General features: G+C 46.7%; 1 protein-coding gene across 12 annotated transcripts in view; it reads left to right on the top strand.

Moving 5' to 3' along the window:
• Positions 1 to 16,680, top strand: part of nlgn1 (neuroligin 1) — a 342,392-nt gene that overhangs the window by 211,077 nt on the left and 114,635 nt on the right. For all 12 annotated transcript variants that reach the window (XM_088312255.1, XM_088312253.1, XM_088312249.1 and 9 more), the window contains one exon: positions 15,341 to 15,702. In XM_088312255.1, the coding sequence (XP_088168381.1) occupies positions 15,341 to 15,702 (362 nt within the window). The remainder of the gene's footprint in view (positions 1 to 15,340; positions 15,703 to 16,680) is intronic.

Genomic DNA, 16,680 nt, shown 5'->3' with positions numbered 1-16,680 from the left:
TCTCTCCACACCACAGCCAAACATCAGCACGAGCGAGAGGGATTCCTGCTGGCAAGGACACATTTTCATTACACCATGACCCCTGGATATTTCCAATCCCAGGGCCAGTCCCATTTAACTTTAGGCAGGTGAAATTTTGTTTTGCAACTTGGGGGTCAAAATAGGCTTTTTCTTTTCCATTCCTGTCAGTGGAAAGGTTGAGTCCAATTGGCCGCACTCTCCTCGGAGAGTCTTATTATACAGGAAACCCATGAGGCAGGTTTTAGATATGGCAGTTGCTGCCACGATTTTCAAAACTGGTCTTGCACCTAAACATACCAAACAATTCTCATTAGTATTATTAGCTGCCTGCTCAGCCATCAGGAGCCAATTATTAGTGACCATAGAAATACCTGTCTGAATCATAAACCAGTCGTCTACCGTCACCATAGTCTTAGCAGTTGCTCCCGCTGTTGCAGTATACTTATTCATTAACGGTGCATCTCCTCTATTCTTAGTAGTATCTTCACAAATTATGATGGGAAAATATGGATCCTTTCCTGCTGAGTATGCCCATAACAAGAATCCCCAGCATGACGTATTTACAATCATTATCTCCTGCTGTGGGTATGCAATAGATGTATTCCCCATTGCCACCTTTAATTTCAACACTTCCCCCTCCTTGCCCATAGTCACTTTATGTCGATAGTACTTACTTATCTCACTTTGAGGGGGACTCCAGTAGTCACCTACCTGTGTTGTTATTATGCATCCCACCCGAATTTTGTCACATGTCCTGTCAAATACCACCAATATCGCGGAAACATAGCCCCCGTTACTTCAGACATTGCTATCCATGCTGAGGAGTACCATGCTTCTTGGAACCCTCTCAATGCTTTTATTGGCACACTAATTTGGGTGTGTGTGTTTGGAGCCACTGTAAACCGCAACGAGTTATTATATGCCCACTTAACTATCCATGGCTGAAATCCCTTTTCAAATTGGTCCCAGTAACCTTGTCCTGTCTGTCTTTTCACTTTACGGGTTACTGGAGGTTTCACAGGCCACTCTTGATATTGATGCTGATAATTTCCCAATTTATAGACTACATCATTCCACGGGTGTGTCCAATTAAAAATTGTCACCCAAGGGTTCACCTGTGTCGGTTGTTTACATTTCAGATTTAGCAGTAGTTGTTGTGTCTGTGTCAGCGTCTTACCACCATCTCGCTCTGCTTCATACCATACCGTTCCATTACAGGAATAGTACACCATCACTCGTTCACCTTTCACTCCATCACTTCTGTCATCCTGCATCCTATGTTCAAACGCCAACATAGTCCACACAAAGCACAAGCCAGCCAGCAAAATAGTCAATATAGTCAAACATTTGCATCGTCCTCGTCTTTGTTCAGACACTTTCGAGTCCGACTTTGATCCAATTCTCGCCATCTTCACAATCCCTCTCTTGACGTGCCCGTCAGGGCGGTCAACCCTTATGCTCACCATTGGCAGGTACAAAACCTGGGGCCGGGCGCAACTGTGAGTGATGGTACCACTTTTGTCCTTTAGTTTCCAATTGGACAGCGTGTGAGGTTCTACTCAGAACTCTAAACGGTCCTTTCCAGCGAGGTTCAGTCCACTTCCGAGAAAGCACCCGGAGGTAGACGTACGGAGTGATGTCCGACTCCAGCGGTGTTGATGACGAATCTGCAACTGCGTTGTCGGCGACCTGCGCAGACACACTGGATACAAGTGAATGAAGATACTTCCAATACGCAGCGTGCGACAAATCAGGTGTCGGTACATCAACTGGCGGGACCAAGGTGGAGGCAGGCCCTGGCATTAAGCGACCAGTTAATAGTTCGAATGGCGCAAAACCTGTTATTTTGTGAACAGTTTGGCGGACGACCAACAGGGCTAGGGGCAAAGCTTGCAACCACGTCATTTTTGTTTGAGCCATGATCTTAGCCAATTTTTCTTTCAAATTCCTATTAAACCTTTCAACTTTGCCTTGGCTCTGGGGGTGGTAGACACACCCAAAGCGATGCTTCAGCTCCAACAGCACCTCCACTTTAGCCAGTGCTTTGTTGTTAAAATGTGTCCCATTATCAGATCTGATTAAAGCAGGGAAACCATGTGTCTGAATATAATGATTTACCAAAGCTTTAATGACTGATGTGGTATCTTCCTTTGCACACGGATACGCCTCCGGCCAGCGTGAATAAGAATCCACAATGACCAGAAGGAACCGCTTCCCGTTCACCCTGTCAATCATGTCCGTGAAATCAATTACAATTTCTGCTCCAGGCCAGGCCACAGGGGAGAACGCCCCTGGCTTGGGTTTTAATGTCGGTCGTGCATTAAATGTTTGACATAGTTCACAAGCCGCCACAAACTGCCAGACCACCTCCTGTAACCTTGGATGCCACCACTGACGAAGTTTTGGAAGCATTGCCTGAGGCCCCACATGTGCCACTGTATGGGCCTCAGCCAACACTGAGGTCATGAGTTGTCCTTCAGGGAGGACCGGCTGGCCCCTGGGACCCACCCAGAGACCATCCGATCGCCTGACCGCCTTTGATGCAATCCACATTGATTTTTGTTTCGGCGATGACTTACCTTGTGCATCCATAATATCCTCCAGTGCCACTTCGGGTGCCACTGGAAGATCCGGGGGTTCCCCATCCCAGACCACAGCTGGGGTTGCTCACATCATCTCGCCCTGAGGGGTGTATCCAGCCACCTCTTTCGCGAGAGCATCCGCCCTCTCATTACCTTTCGCCACCATGGTGTTGGCCTTTGAGTGTCCCGGGACCTTTACAATCGCCAATTCGTGTGGACCCTTAATTGCTTCATACAATCGCTCCATCAAAGTTCTATGAGCAATTTCTTTGCCTTTCGCTGTTAGCCAGCCATTGTGCAACCACCCCTTTAGGTCAATCAGGGCAGCTGACGCTGCATATGCCGAATCAGTATATACAGTTAATTGCTGTCCTGGACACTGTTCCAAGGCCAACACCAGCGCCAACACCTCTGCCGCCTGGGCGGAGGGTTTTATTGTCAACTTCTGAGCTGTCACTGGGAGGAAGAAAGAACCTTTCCACTCCACCACTGCCGCGGCCGCGTGGAGTGTCCCATCCTTGGCACGCCAACAACACCCATTGGTGAACATAACCCGTCCACCTTCCAATGGTTCCGCATACAAGTCCTCACGGACCTTCTGATCTTTCTGTACTTTCAGAGCGCACTCATGTGCCCCTTCCAGGAGGTGATCAGCCATGTTCACACCATCATGCACATAAGTAACGTTTGGTGCCGTCAATGTTTTCATCATCCGTGTTTGTCGCAGGGGTGTCAATGTAAATGCCACCGATGCTACAAAAGCTGACACCCCATGATCTGTCAACACCTGGACGGGATACCCCATGACCACATGAGCTGTTTTCTGTAGGACCTTTGCCAGGCCTGCCGCGTACCTAACACAGTCTGCTTGTTTCTGTTCAATTCCGTCTAATGGCACACGACAATACAATAAAACTGCCCTGTCTGTTCCATGTCTTTGGTACAATGCCGCATTCTCACTGCTCGCAACGTCTAAATAAAACACCTTAGTGTAATCTGGAGTAGCCAAATCTGCTGCTGATGCTAATTCCTGAATTAATTGCACAAACAATGCATCATCCTCAGGGGTCCACTGCAATGTGGCCTTCAAATTTCGGACCCCTTGTTGTTTGACCAGGGCCCGCAAGCCTGCTGTTTTATCCACATAACATGGGATGTATGCTCGGCTGTAGCCACACAATCCCAAGAAAGACAACATGTCCTGCAGTGTGTGGACGTGGGTGTCGCAGGATGGAGCTGCGGTGATTTGGGGACATAGCCAAGCCGGCTGGGGTGATGACACGCCCCAGAAAAATCACAGACTTACGACAGCACTGTAACGTTTTCCTTGACACTTTGAAGCCCAGGTCAGCAAGCTTCAACAGCACTGCTCGTGTGGCTTCCACACACTGGTCGGATGTTTCGGCCGCAATGAGGAGATCGTCCACATACTGCAGGAGCACTGAGCCTTGGGGTAGCGCACATGAAAATAACAAGTCCTTCAAGACCTGATTAAGAATTCCTGGCGAATTCTTGAAGCCCTGAGGGAGTCTTTTGTACTGCAATTTCACCCCTTTGTAAGAAAATGCAAACACGTGTCGTATTGATTCAGCCAGCGGTAAACAGAAATATGCATTCGCCAAATCAATTACCGTATACAGTGAACCCCCGGTTATCGCGGTTAATGGGGACCGAGACCACCCGCGAAAACTGAAAATCCGCGAAGTAGCGTCGCACCTTCAAAAAAAAAAAAAAAAAAAAAGACAAAAAAAAACACCGTGTATATATATACTTCGCACCTATATATATATATATATATATATATATATATATATATAAATATATATAGGTGCGAAGTAGCGGCACACCTTCAAAAATGCTTAAAAAAAAAAATATATATATATATATATATACATATATATATATATATATATATATATATATACTGGTAGAGAGAGAGAGAGTGAAATTCATGTTATAACAAAAAAAAATTATTATTAAAACTTATTTTTTTATTCCCCAGCCATTATTTTTGTATTTATTCAATTACTTCTTTTTGTATTTATTTAATTACTTCGACTTTTACCTGCTGGTACGCCGTCCGGTGTGCCCTGTGAATGTTATGATCCTCCAGCAGAGCTGGAGGATTGAACAGGACTCTCCAAACGCAGACACGGGAAAAAAGGTGGTGAGACAAAGATATTTATTATAATCACAATATAGTCAGTGTAATCAGCGCGTCTCGCAGCAGCTGATGAGACGATCGCTGGAGGAACGCCCACACAGCTGAAAAAACAAAAACACACGCGGCATGACAGGCACGGATCATGACAGGCACGGATCATGACAGGCACGGATCATGACTGTGAAATGAAAGGTGGCATTCTTCATTTATTTATTTATTCATTCATAACTGACAGCCTCGCGCTCCGCCGGTGCCCGGGAAGGTGCTCCTCTTCGGCTTACTGTGACGCGAGCATGCCCTCCTCCTCGGGAGCTTCCATTCGGTTAAACTTAGGGGCCACTTGGAACCGCCCGTGCCCGGGGAAGGTGCTCCTCTTTGGCTTACTGTGACGCGAGCATGCCCTCCTCCTCGGGAGCTTCCATTCGGTTAAACTTAGGGGCCGCTTGGAACCGCCCGTGCCCGGGGAAGGTGCTCCTCTTCGGCTTACTGTGACGCGAGCATGCCCTCCTCCTCGGGAGCTTCCATTCGGTTAAACTTAGGGGCCGCTTGGAACCGCCCGTGCCCGGGGAAGGTGCTCCTCTTCGGCTTACTGTGACGCGAGCATGCCCTCCTCCTCGGGAGCTTCCATTCGGTTAAACTTAGGGCCCGCTTGGCACCGCCCGTGCCCGGGGAAGGTGCTCATCTACGGCTTAACTGCCACGCACGCCGGCCGGAGCTCTGATACGGTCCGAACCGCGCGAAACGTTGCCACAAATCGTGTCCGGGGGAACCTGCTCTTCTTCGTCTACTCTCTTCTTCGTCCACTCTCCTCTTCGGCGCACGCCGGCCGTCTAACCGCTTCAGCGCCCCCTTGTGCCGCTCGGCGAAACTACAATGCCCCCGAATATTTTTTAGACCCGCGAAGCACTGAACCCGCGAAAGGTGAACCGCGAAGTAGCGGGGTTTCACTGTACCACTGTTTCTGCGTGTCCAGGGAGGACAGGATGCGATGGGGGTCAGGAACTGGCAAAACTGGAGTTATAGTGATGTCATTCACTGGCCGCAAATCGTGGGCCATCCTCCATGTCACCCCATCAGCCTTCTGGACCGGCCTCAGAGGTGTGTTCCAAGAGGACGCCGACGTTTCCAACACCCCCGCATCCCACAATCCTGCCACTGTGTCCTCCATTCCTTTGTCTGCTTCCTTCGGCCATCGATATTGAGGACGGCGAACCGGAATGGAGCAATCAACTTCCAATGGATTGGCTGAACCGTCCGACAAAAACCAACATCAAATTGACCCTGTGACCTGTGGCATTTGATCCAACATTGCCTGTGCGGACTCATGGTCCGTCTGTTCCCGCCCATGATGGCGGTCCAAGAATACCAATTCAAGGTCTGACTTATCTACCATTTTTGCCATTATCCTGTAACTTTTGGTTGCAGCTGAGTGCCACACATCTAGAATTTCAGTCATCATCCAGTCATGTTGTTGTGTTAATCGTTTCACCATGGGCCCCAATTGGCGGGGCTCATGGCCTGGCGACACAGCGAGTGACACGTGAGGCAAACCTTCCTCACTCATTCGATACCATTGCTCTTGCTCCGGCGACAACTGCACATATGCTGCCACCCCCTCGGGGCCCACAAAGTTGCATGGTGCGCGCAATATCCAACCATCCCCCTCAATTTCTTCAAACGCATCTCTATATATGTCATCTGATTCTCTATCATAATATAGAGTGCAGTGCAATGGATCCAGTGGGGGGTGGTACGGTGCCAATGTCTGGATCCACGGTTTCCACAAGAGGTATGTGGAGTAGACACCTCCCCCAAGTGGAGTCTCAGGATTCAATCTAGCCCAGTAGATCCGTGCCGTTTCAGGTACTGTGGGGAGTGGTGCCATCAACCACTGACCCCTAGGTGTCACAGGCTGGAAGCATTCCAGTACCTGTCCGTCAGGAAATGTCACTGTAAGTCCCTTCTCGCCGCACAATATCTGGGCTCTCAATGCTGACAACATGTCTCTGCCCATTAAATTGATGGGTGTGTCCATTGCATGAACATATGAATGATATAGTCTCTGTCCAGTGTTTGTAATTTCCGTTTTCAGTGGCCGAGTAAAGGGCAGAGTCTGAGGACGTCCCGAGAAGCCGACTAACGTTGTAACTCGCCTCGACAACACTGTACTTGGCAGTGGCATGTTGATTGATGAATGTGTTGCTCCAGTGTCCACCAACTGGAGTGTCCGCCACTGTCAACTGAAGCATTGGCTGTGCCTGGCCAGTGCTTCCCAGGCCCCCCTATTCGTCCGGGCCGTACCACTGGTCAGCTTGGAAATACTGACCCCTTGGATTCGGCTGTGGCCACGGGCGGGGCTGCTGCGGTCCCCCTTGGTGTGGTGGCCCTGCTTGCTGGTTCTGCTGCTCCACCCCTGGTGGTGGGTTGCCATGACAATCACGTGCCCAGTGGTCAAGGGACCCGCAGTTGAAGCAAGTCCCTGGAGCGAACCCATTCCGCCCCCGGCCTGGGGGGGCGCCACGACCACGCCCTCTGTATCTACCACGGAACCCTTGACCTTGGCGCCGTTCAGCCCCCACTGGAGTTTGGTACATCTGTTTTTGTTTCACCTTTTCTTGTTTTGCCTCACCATGCAACTTTGCCAACTGTAGTTTAACCAAACTAGTCGCCAGAGCGTCAGATTCCTTTTGATCTTTATTTGCTTTTTCCATGTAGATGCGGCAATGGTGTATCAAATGCCTCTTAAATCTCGGTTCCGGACAAACCAAAATGTCCGGATCAATTCTCAAAATCGCCTGCACCTCATTTGGGAGGCCGTTCAGCATCGCCGTCCTGAACATCATTTCAGCTTCAGGATAGTTGCCTGGGTGTTTACCTGTGGTCTCAATCCACAGCTCCAATGCCTGAGCATAATGTTGCTCGGGAGTCACATCTTTTCCGTAATTAAAAATTGTTGGCGCCACATCCACTGGGGAGGGAAAGGCCGCCCTCAGCTCCCGAAACAACGCCTCCGAAATCTCAGCCAAGGGGGTTTCTCTCCCCAGCTGGCGGGTGCCAGCTGCCCCCTCAATATTCTGTAATTGAATCAGGGAACACAATCCCAAAATGGCTTGTCTAAAATCTCCCAATGCTACTCCCTGTCCTGACATGGCGGCTAAGAATTTAGTAATCCAGGCTCGTGCCCCTTTATATGCAGCGGGGGCAATTTTTCCACCAATGCAGCCACATCCCGAAGCACCAAAGGCTCATAGTGACGGCCAGCGTGAGTCACCACTAGGGGTGCCATTGTTTGAGGCTGCTCCTGCTGTGCCATCATCTTATCTTTACTGCGTGTATTATAGCCTCGCTCCGCCCTGGACATGCTCTCCTCACTATCGCCCAGCCTCTCTCCTTCACTCAACGCTCTGAGCATCTGCCGCTGTTCACGTAACACTACCTCGGCTTCCTCATCACTTTCCACTTCCTCCTCGCGGGGATCAGCGTCACTGGGCATTGCCTGCCCATGTTTCCGTGTCCCCGTCATCACTCCCTCTAACATCTCTCTTTCCTCACTCTGCACCGTGTGTCCTTCAAACAACTTTCGCGACGCCTCCTTCATCAGCGGTTTCGAATTTCTCTCACTCCCGGCACTCGGGGTGCCCCCACTTCCTGCGAGCGCTGCCCCTGACGTCAGCACGGGCGACTCCACATTCCCCTGCTGCTCCCCGCGCACTCTTTTCCTTTCATTATTTACAGCCTGTTCAATCAACTGTATGGTCGCTGGCGTCATCCGTGAATCGTGATCTTCTACATCCAAAACCATCCTGCCGCCCAAAGTGACTACGGGGGCCATTATTTGCGCCATCGGATACGGCGGCGGCTCATACACATACTGTCGCCAGTCAGGCAACTGTGGATAAATGCCTCTCCGACCTTCCGTCTTTTCTTCCACTTTTCCAATCACTTCATCCTTCTTTTTCACTTCATTCACACTCTCTTCCTCTTTTATTGCCCCCAGCGCAGTGGCAATAATTGCCAATTGGTGAATGCCTCGTCTATCTTTGTCCAATTCCTTCACTTCCTTCTCAAGTTTAATACGCTGTCGCCATCCAGCTTGGCTCTGATCCTCCTTCATATCTCGAATATTTGTCAACATTCTGGTTTCCTTTTTCTGTAACTGCCTCGCTAACTTCGACATGTCCCATGTTCCGGGACCACCGCAAAACAAATCATCCTTTTTTAATTTCAGAAACAACTTCTGACTCCGTTCTTTCACCTTCTTAATTTTCTTATTTTCCATTCCACTAATCAACTGTGATTCCAGCTGAGCATAATGACCATTAATCTCCGACCAGACTTCCGCCCGCTCGTCTGAAGCGCCAGACACAAGAAAACCCTCACCTTTCCTCCCATTTTCCATCTCAAAATCCACTCGTGCGTGTCCCAAGCACTTCATACGCAGAACAAATTTAGGCTTCACATTCACACCGCTTCCAGACACGTAAATCCCAGATTTTAAACCGTGTCCTGATACGTAAATCCCAGATTTTATACCGTATTTTAACCACGAATAGTTCCAAACTATTCTAGTAGGTAAATCCCAGATTTTATACCCTACTAACGTCCACACTGTTACACTTTTTTTTTTAATTTATTTTTTCTTTTATTATGCCGTTCCGCTCCTCCTTCCTCTTATAATTTAGCGTTGCCAATGTCCAGAATTTGAAAAGGATCTGCTTACCTTATGTCACTGTGGGCCCAAAGAGGAAAGACGGTCGGATGTGCGGCTCCTATCAGGTCGTCACCTGGTGTGGACGTGCGAGACCCAGTCTCATGTGGTTTTTCTCGAAGTTGCAAACTTCTTTTACCTCTCATGCATCACGTCGGGGTCACCATAAATTGTTGGAATTTATCTTTAAATCAATGTTAGAATTTAATTTTAAACCAATGTAAACTCAAATTAATAATCTGACTCCAATTTGTGACTTTACCCAACTCTCACTCATCCAAAAATATTTAGTGTTTAGGCCTTCAGGATGTCTCAATACAAAATTTTTAATTTTTCGTGAAAAGCTTTGGGCGTGACTTCGCACAGTTCACCAAGAAAACAATGCTGATTTTGAGGTTCTAAATATGAACAAAAACTGATGAAACTTTGCACACCCATCAGGCCTGGCAAAATCATCAATATTTTATTAGTTTCTCATGCAGTTTTTTAAAAATGGCTCGCTATCCCCCCCTAGAAACTTTCAAAAAAGCAGCCCCTGGGTGTGCGTTTCACATAGCTTTTTGAAAATTTGATCAGAATCAGAATCAGAAATCCCTTTATTGTCATTGTACTCAAGTGTGCAATGGGATTAGACAGCTCCCCTCTCCAGTGCAATACAACAATAATTCAGATGGAGTATGTACAAGGCCAAGACCTACGAAAAAGACTGCTTGAGCCATTTGCTAAATTGCACATGAAGTCGACCATTTTGAATTTACTTCAAACCTTGACGTGGCTTTGGCTGCACTAACTTTATCAACACAAAATTTCCTCTTGAAGATTCCTCACATTATTTCTAGAAAATATGTCACATTTCCAACGTGCCAGTACCCCAACACCCTTTATAGCTGCTCACAGCTCTTAGTTATTGTTGTTACTACACAGATTATTGTAGTCTCTGCTCTGTACATGATTGAAAAGCTATCGTTAACATAATAATAATAATAATAATAATATTCCCTTTATTAGTCCCACAATGGGGAAATTCGAGATTCGAACCCAGGCCTCCTGGGGAGACTGGGTCCTGAACGCGGCGCCTTAGACCACTCGGCCATCCTGGCAGCCAACATATCCCAGCACTAACACTTTAAAATACTCACCTTCTGTATAATTGCACACACATCTCGTGTACTGCTACTGGCCACTAAATAAATTGTGCAACGATTATCTGCATCATCTGCTCAACTGTCATAGTATTTTAAGTACTACGCCACTGATTACTTTATCTCTGCTCTTTTGACTGTCCAAATTATTGCACATCTATCATTGTGTGGTATCACTGCAGAATGGTACCCTTACATTACAGAAAAACTTAATATATACTTAAATGTCATGTCTTTTGTTTATAGTTGTAGTAGTTGTTTTCTGTTACGGTTCTCCTGGTGTGGCTCATACTGTCAGAGACAAATTCCCTGTGTGTTTTACATATTTGGCCAATAAAGATGATTCTAATTCTGAAAAGTCACACCTCAGATTTTGGGGACAGAGTGTCTGTCTCTTTTTTTCCTGGCTGTGGACTAGTGCAGATTCCCAACCATCGGTCCTTTGGACCCGGCCGTGGCAGACCACTCAGATGAAAGACAAAAACTTGCAATACTTATGGTTCAGAAAACTCAGAAATAACATAGCTCATAAAACACAACTGTTTCCACCACAACACACATCACCCAAATAATTACACTATTTTATTTCAAAAAGTGACCGGCTTCAAAATGCTAATTATCTCGGTCGCAGTACTACTACTCTTATACCCACAAGCTAGCAAGATGAGTAAAAAAAAAACACAGATCATGTACACTCTGCACAACATGTGGAAGGTGTATTTTTTTAAATTTTTATTTTCTCCACCTGTGAGATTTATTTTTCTGCCAAGGCTGCCCTTCGTCACAGTCAGTTCATAAGATTGATGATTTTTATTTTTGGAGCAGTTGAGGAGGTACTGTTTGATTGCTCATTAATGCAGCCTTGCTTTTGTTATAGAATGTGGTTATGTTGGCTTTATGAAGTCACAAATATGAGACCCTGGTCCTCAGTCAGTAAAGGATAGCATCCACTCTCTAGGTCATGGATGAGACCCTTCTTCAAGTGGAGAAGTTTAATGTTTTACGTTTTGTGGTATTGGCGTCAATGTAGCGGGAGATTAAAAAAGGAGTCTCTGCAATGTCTGTGGTGATGCCAACTTTCCACTGGTCTGTCGTGGTGAAGAAGGAGCTGAGCTATAAGACGTATCAATTTAGCAGTCAATATAAAGTAGTCAATATGTAATAATATTACCACTTCTATGGTCACAAGCGATGGATGTTGACTGAAAAAAAAACAGGAAACGAAAATGTTTTTATTTGCTCGCTCTTAGCATTAGGGTCAGAAGCTTGGTCATCCAGAAGAGACTCAAAATTGAATCACACTTCAACACAATGAGACAATCCAGATGTGGTCACTTGGGCATCTGCCACTGATACCACCTGGATACCCCTCTGGTGAAGTGTTCCAAGCACGCCCCACAAAGAAGAGGCTCTATTTAAGCCCCTAAACATGCTGGAGAGCCTATGGGACTACAGTGAAACCCCGGTTATCGCGGTTAATGGGGACCGAGACCACCCGCGAAAACTGAAAATCCGCGTAGTAGCGGCGCCCCTTCAAAAATGCTTAAAAAAACCTATACAGGTACACAGTATACCCCCCTGTACACAGTACACCATATAGAATACGGGTAGAGAGAGAGAGAGAGTGAAATTCATGTTATAACCAAAACAAATTATTATTAAAAATTATTTTTTTATTCCCCAGCCATTGTTTTTGTATTTATTCAATTACTTCTTTTTGTATTTATTTAATTACTTCGACTTTTACCTGCTGGTACGCCGTCCGGTGTGCCCTGTGAATGTCATGATCCTCCAGCAGAGCTGGAGGATTGAGCAGGACTCTCCAAACGCAGCCACGGGAAAAAGGTGGTGATACAAAGATATTTATTATAATCACAATATAGTCAGTATCCAATTACAATCTAGGACTATGAGGGTCTATCGGCTATAATATATATATATAATACCAATCTATCGGCGGAAAGAACGTAAAGCGCTGGTGGAACACTCGCACCAGGAAAAGGGAATAACTATAGAACGAAAAACGCTTGCAATAGGCAAGGAATGACTAATGAAGATTGCTTACCACGGAAGGATAAGAGGAGACCCATCATCGACAGAAAAAGAGAACAGAAAACGAGCCAAGCTGTAGCTGATAACGAAATGAAAGAAAAACGCAACAAAAAGAAACACTTGAACAAGATAATGTCATGACCCGTGTCGGTCATGTCAGTGTTTTTGTTATTATTCTTCTTCACCTTCCTGCCATATCTTCATTCTGTTTATTTTGTCAGTTGAGTGGGGCGTTCCCTTCAGCACTCGTTCCCCACCAGCCACGCACCTGTTCCCCGTTAGCCTCACACACCTGATGCCCATCTGCTCCCCTAATTACTGGACTATATGAACACCTCACTCCAACAACTCATTGTCGGTGCATTGCTCCATTACGGACAGTCACGACCGCTCTATGATCTCGTTCATGCTCTTGTTCTCGCTCTCGTCCTCGCTCCCGCTCTCGTCCCCCCATAATTGTCACTGTCTATGTTCCCCGTCGTCTGATCCAGTTAGTCACATTAGTTTACCTTGTTATTTTTGCACCCTGCCACGTTGTTTGTCATTGTTTTGATCCCGTTAATAAATTCCCTTTAAGTTACACCTTTGCCTGCTTCCTCGCATTTTGGGTCCTCCCCCTCCTCGCCGACCCCGATCCTGAGAGATAACGATCGAAGTACGGGAGCATGAGCAAGTAGGATAACAATCCGACGCCAGGTAGTCAGTGTAGGTGGATTATATAGTGAGTGTAATCAGTGAGTGAATGGGAATCCGGTGCGGGGCTGGTGGGCGCGTCTCGCAGCAGCTGACGGCATGGCGCGAGACGATCGCTGGAGGAACACCCACACAGCTGAAAAAACAAAAACACACGCGGCATGACAGGCACGGATCATGACAGTGAAATGAAAGGTGGCATTCTTCATTTATTTATTTATTCATTTATTCATTCATAACTGACAGCCTCGTGCCCGGGCGGAAGAGGTGCTCCTCTTTGGCTTAATTGTCACGCACGCCGGACCTGCTCCCCTGAAGCGTGTCTCCGTTCGGTTGAACTCGGTTTCATTTTGCCCCGCTCGTGCTCGGGCGGAAGGTGCTCCTCTTCGGCTTAATTGTCACGCACGCCGGACCTGCTCCCCTGAAGCGTGTCCCCGTTCGATTGAACTCTGTTTCATTTCGCCCCGCTCGTGCCCGGGCGGAAGGTGCTCCTCTTCGGCTTAACTGCCACGCACGCCGGCCGGCCTCCTCCGGAGCTCTCGTACGGTCCCGAACCGTGCGAAACGTCGCCCCCGATCGTGCCCGGGGGAACGTGCTCTTCTTCGTCCACTCTCCTCTTCGCCCACGCTCTTCTTCGGCGCACGCTGGCCGTCTAACCGCTCCAGCGCCCCGTCGTGCCGCTCGGCGAAACTACAATGCTCCCGCGGAGCGGAGCGAATGGAGAGCCCCGATCGTGCCCGGGCAAAAAAGTTTTTAATTTTTGAATATTTTTTTTAGACCCGCGAAGCACTGAACCCGCGAAAGGTGAACCGCGAAGTAGCGGGGTTTCACTGTATTTTGGTTTGACTGATGCTCTTGCGCTTGGTATAAAATAACTTCATTTTCATGCCGGCACAAGTCTAGCAAGTTTGAGGCCCTGTGGCGCCTGTCTGGGTGTGCCGGCGCACAAAGCAGCCTCGCTGCCTATGTATCTGCACTGTGCTTAGTGTGAAAACGGGCATACTTTATTTTCACGCCAGGCAATGGGCTAGTTCAGCGTGTTTGTGAATTTAGTAGATGGGCTACGACGCACTGGCCATTACTTCCGTCCCCCCAGCGCATCTGGCAATTTGGGGATGAAAAGTAGATAACATTTTTGACTGGCTAAAAGGTGGTCTATTTTGCAGCGCTTGTGGTCTAACACAATTGTGCTGTATTTAATCGAGGTGCAGTCAAACAGATTTGGCTCTCTGTGGACGTGGGTGACGTGGTACTTCTGTTATTTAATTAATAATATGACACCAGCATGGGACAATCCTTCTGTATGATTGTAGAAATCAATTCATTTAACAAATTACGAACATTATAATCCTAAAAATATTTTACTAGCATCTCTGTCATTTTTGCCGGGTATTTCACACACAGACGCATGATTGGGAGGTTTAAATTGCCCATGTCACACACATGACCAAATCATTCATCCAAAAGGGACAATATTGCACTTTATGTGCCAATGTCTTGCATGAATTCCAGTCAAGTCTTAATTTCCACGTCAAGCATGGCATACTCGGGATAGAACCCTGATTTTGATTCACACTAGTGATGAAACCATTAATTGGCTGGAAAAACACTACGTTCCATCCCACAGTTGCGTACAAAGGTGCACACGCCTAGATACTCCCAATTCTACCGGTGCAAAGTCTTGCAAAATACCAAAAGAGATAAAACACCACCCATGCACACAGCTAGACTGCGCTTTGTGCTCGACTTGCACCCAGAATGAAAATAGGGCTCTATGGCCCCTGCCGGGCCTGGTAATCCATAGGGATAAGTTACGTATTGGACAAAGAGGAATGCACTGCGGAGGAAAGTCTGTGCTTCCCTACTTAGACTGCACCCACTGTGACCTGACTCCTGATTGGCAGAATGGATGGAGAGATGGAAAATTGTTGCCCCTTTCAATAGGTTGTCAACGTTCTTCTCTGTGTTTTATTTTCAGGTGAATTCCTTAACTATGATATAATGCTCGGAGTGAACCAAGGTGAGGGTCTTAAATTTGTGGAGCTGATCGTGGACAACGAAAATGGTGTTCAGGCCAATGACTTCGACTACGCTGTGTCAAGCTTTGTGGATGACCTCTATGGGTATCCAGAGGGTAAAGACATACTCAGAGAGACCATCAAGTTTATGTACACAGATTGGGCTGATAGGCACAACCCAGAAACTCGCAGGAAGACCTTGCTGGCCCTATTTACTGATCACCAGTGGGTGGCACCTGCTGTTGCCACAGCTGACCTGCACTCTAGCTTTGGGTCTCCTACTTACTTCTATGCATTCTATCATCACTGTCAAACAGAACAGGTGGGTCTCTTGCATTCTTGTTTCCTTGTGATAATCATCACTTTTTTTTAATGAAAGCATGTTTTTCAACTAGTAAACTTTTCCATGACACTGTTATATTGTAAATGACTTCCGAGGGCATGTCAAAAGCTTGGAGATGGTTACAATCCCTAATTCCAATGAAGTTAGCATGTTAATAGGTGCAAAATCGCAACACAAGTGAAATACTATTTACTAGTGAAAGACCATGTTGTGTGAAATGTAAATGTAACAAAATACAATGATTAGCATATCATTCTCAATTGAATACACTTTGTTGAAAAATATATAATTAACGTTCAAACTGAATGACGTTGTTTTTCTCCTGTAGATAATGTTTCATTGTGAAATTGATGTTTATAAAACTCATGCACAGTCAATGCATCAAACCGCTAGAAACTCCACATCTCTAAAGAATGCAGGCTTTCTAACATAGTGCGCCATTACTAATAGTAACTGTTTCATCCAAAGAAACAAAGAATATGCACATTTGTGTTTGATTTGCATTTTTATTAACAAAGTTTAGAGAAAAAACAAATGCTTGCACTCGTCAGGACTGTATTTCAGTCAACGAATTCTTCGATACAATTTAACACTAGAACAGCCATTGCTGGTCATTTAACCCGGCCGTCACTGCCATAGCTGGTCATCTGTCGCAGGATAAGCCGAGCTATTGTTTTATTAACATATATTAGCCCCAGGAGGAAGGTGTGAAAAGCCAGTGAGCCACCCCCAGGGCATTTGTTATACAAAATTTATTGACCAGAGTTTAGCCTAAATTCCATCCATCCATCCATTATCTGTACCGCTTCTCCTCACTAGGGTCGCGGGTGGAGCGGGAGCCTATCCCAGCTATTTTCGGGCAGTAGGCGGTACACCCTGAACTGGTTGCCAGCCAATCGCAGGGCACACAAAGACGAACAACGATCCGTGCTCACACTCATATTTAGCTGCAATTTA

This window comes from Idiotropiscis lumnitzeri, chromosome 13, assembly GCF_059441095.1.
Source record: "Idiotropiscis lumnitzeri isolate Australia: NSW breed Sydney's pygmy pipehorse chromosome 13, RoL_Ilum_1.0, whole genome shotgun sequence".
NCBI classification, from domain to species: domain Eukaryota; kingdom Metazoa; phylum Chordata; class Actinopteri; order Syngnathiformes; family Syngnathidae; genus Idiotropiscis; species Idiotropiscis lumnitzeri.
Note: the sequence above shows the minus strand (reverse complement) of the source record. Positions and strands in the feature narration are given on the sequence as shown.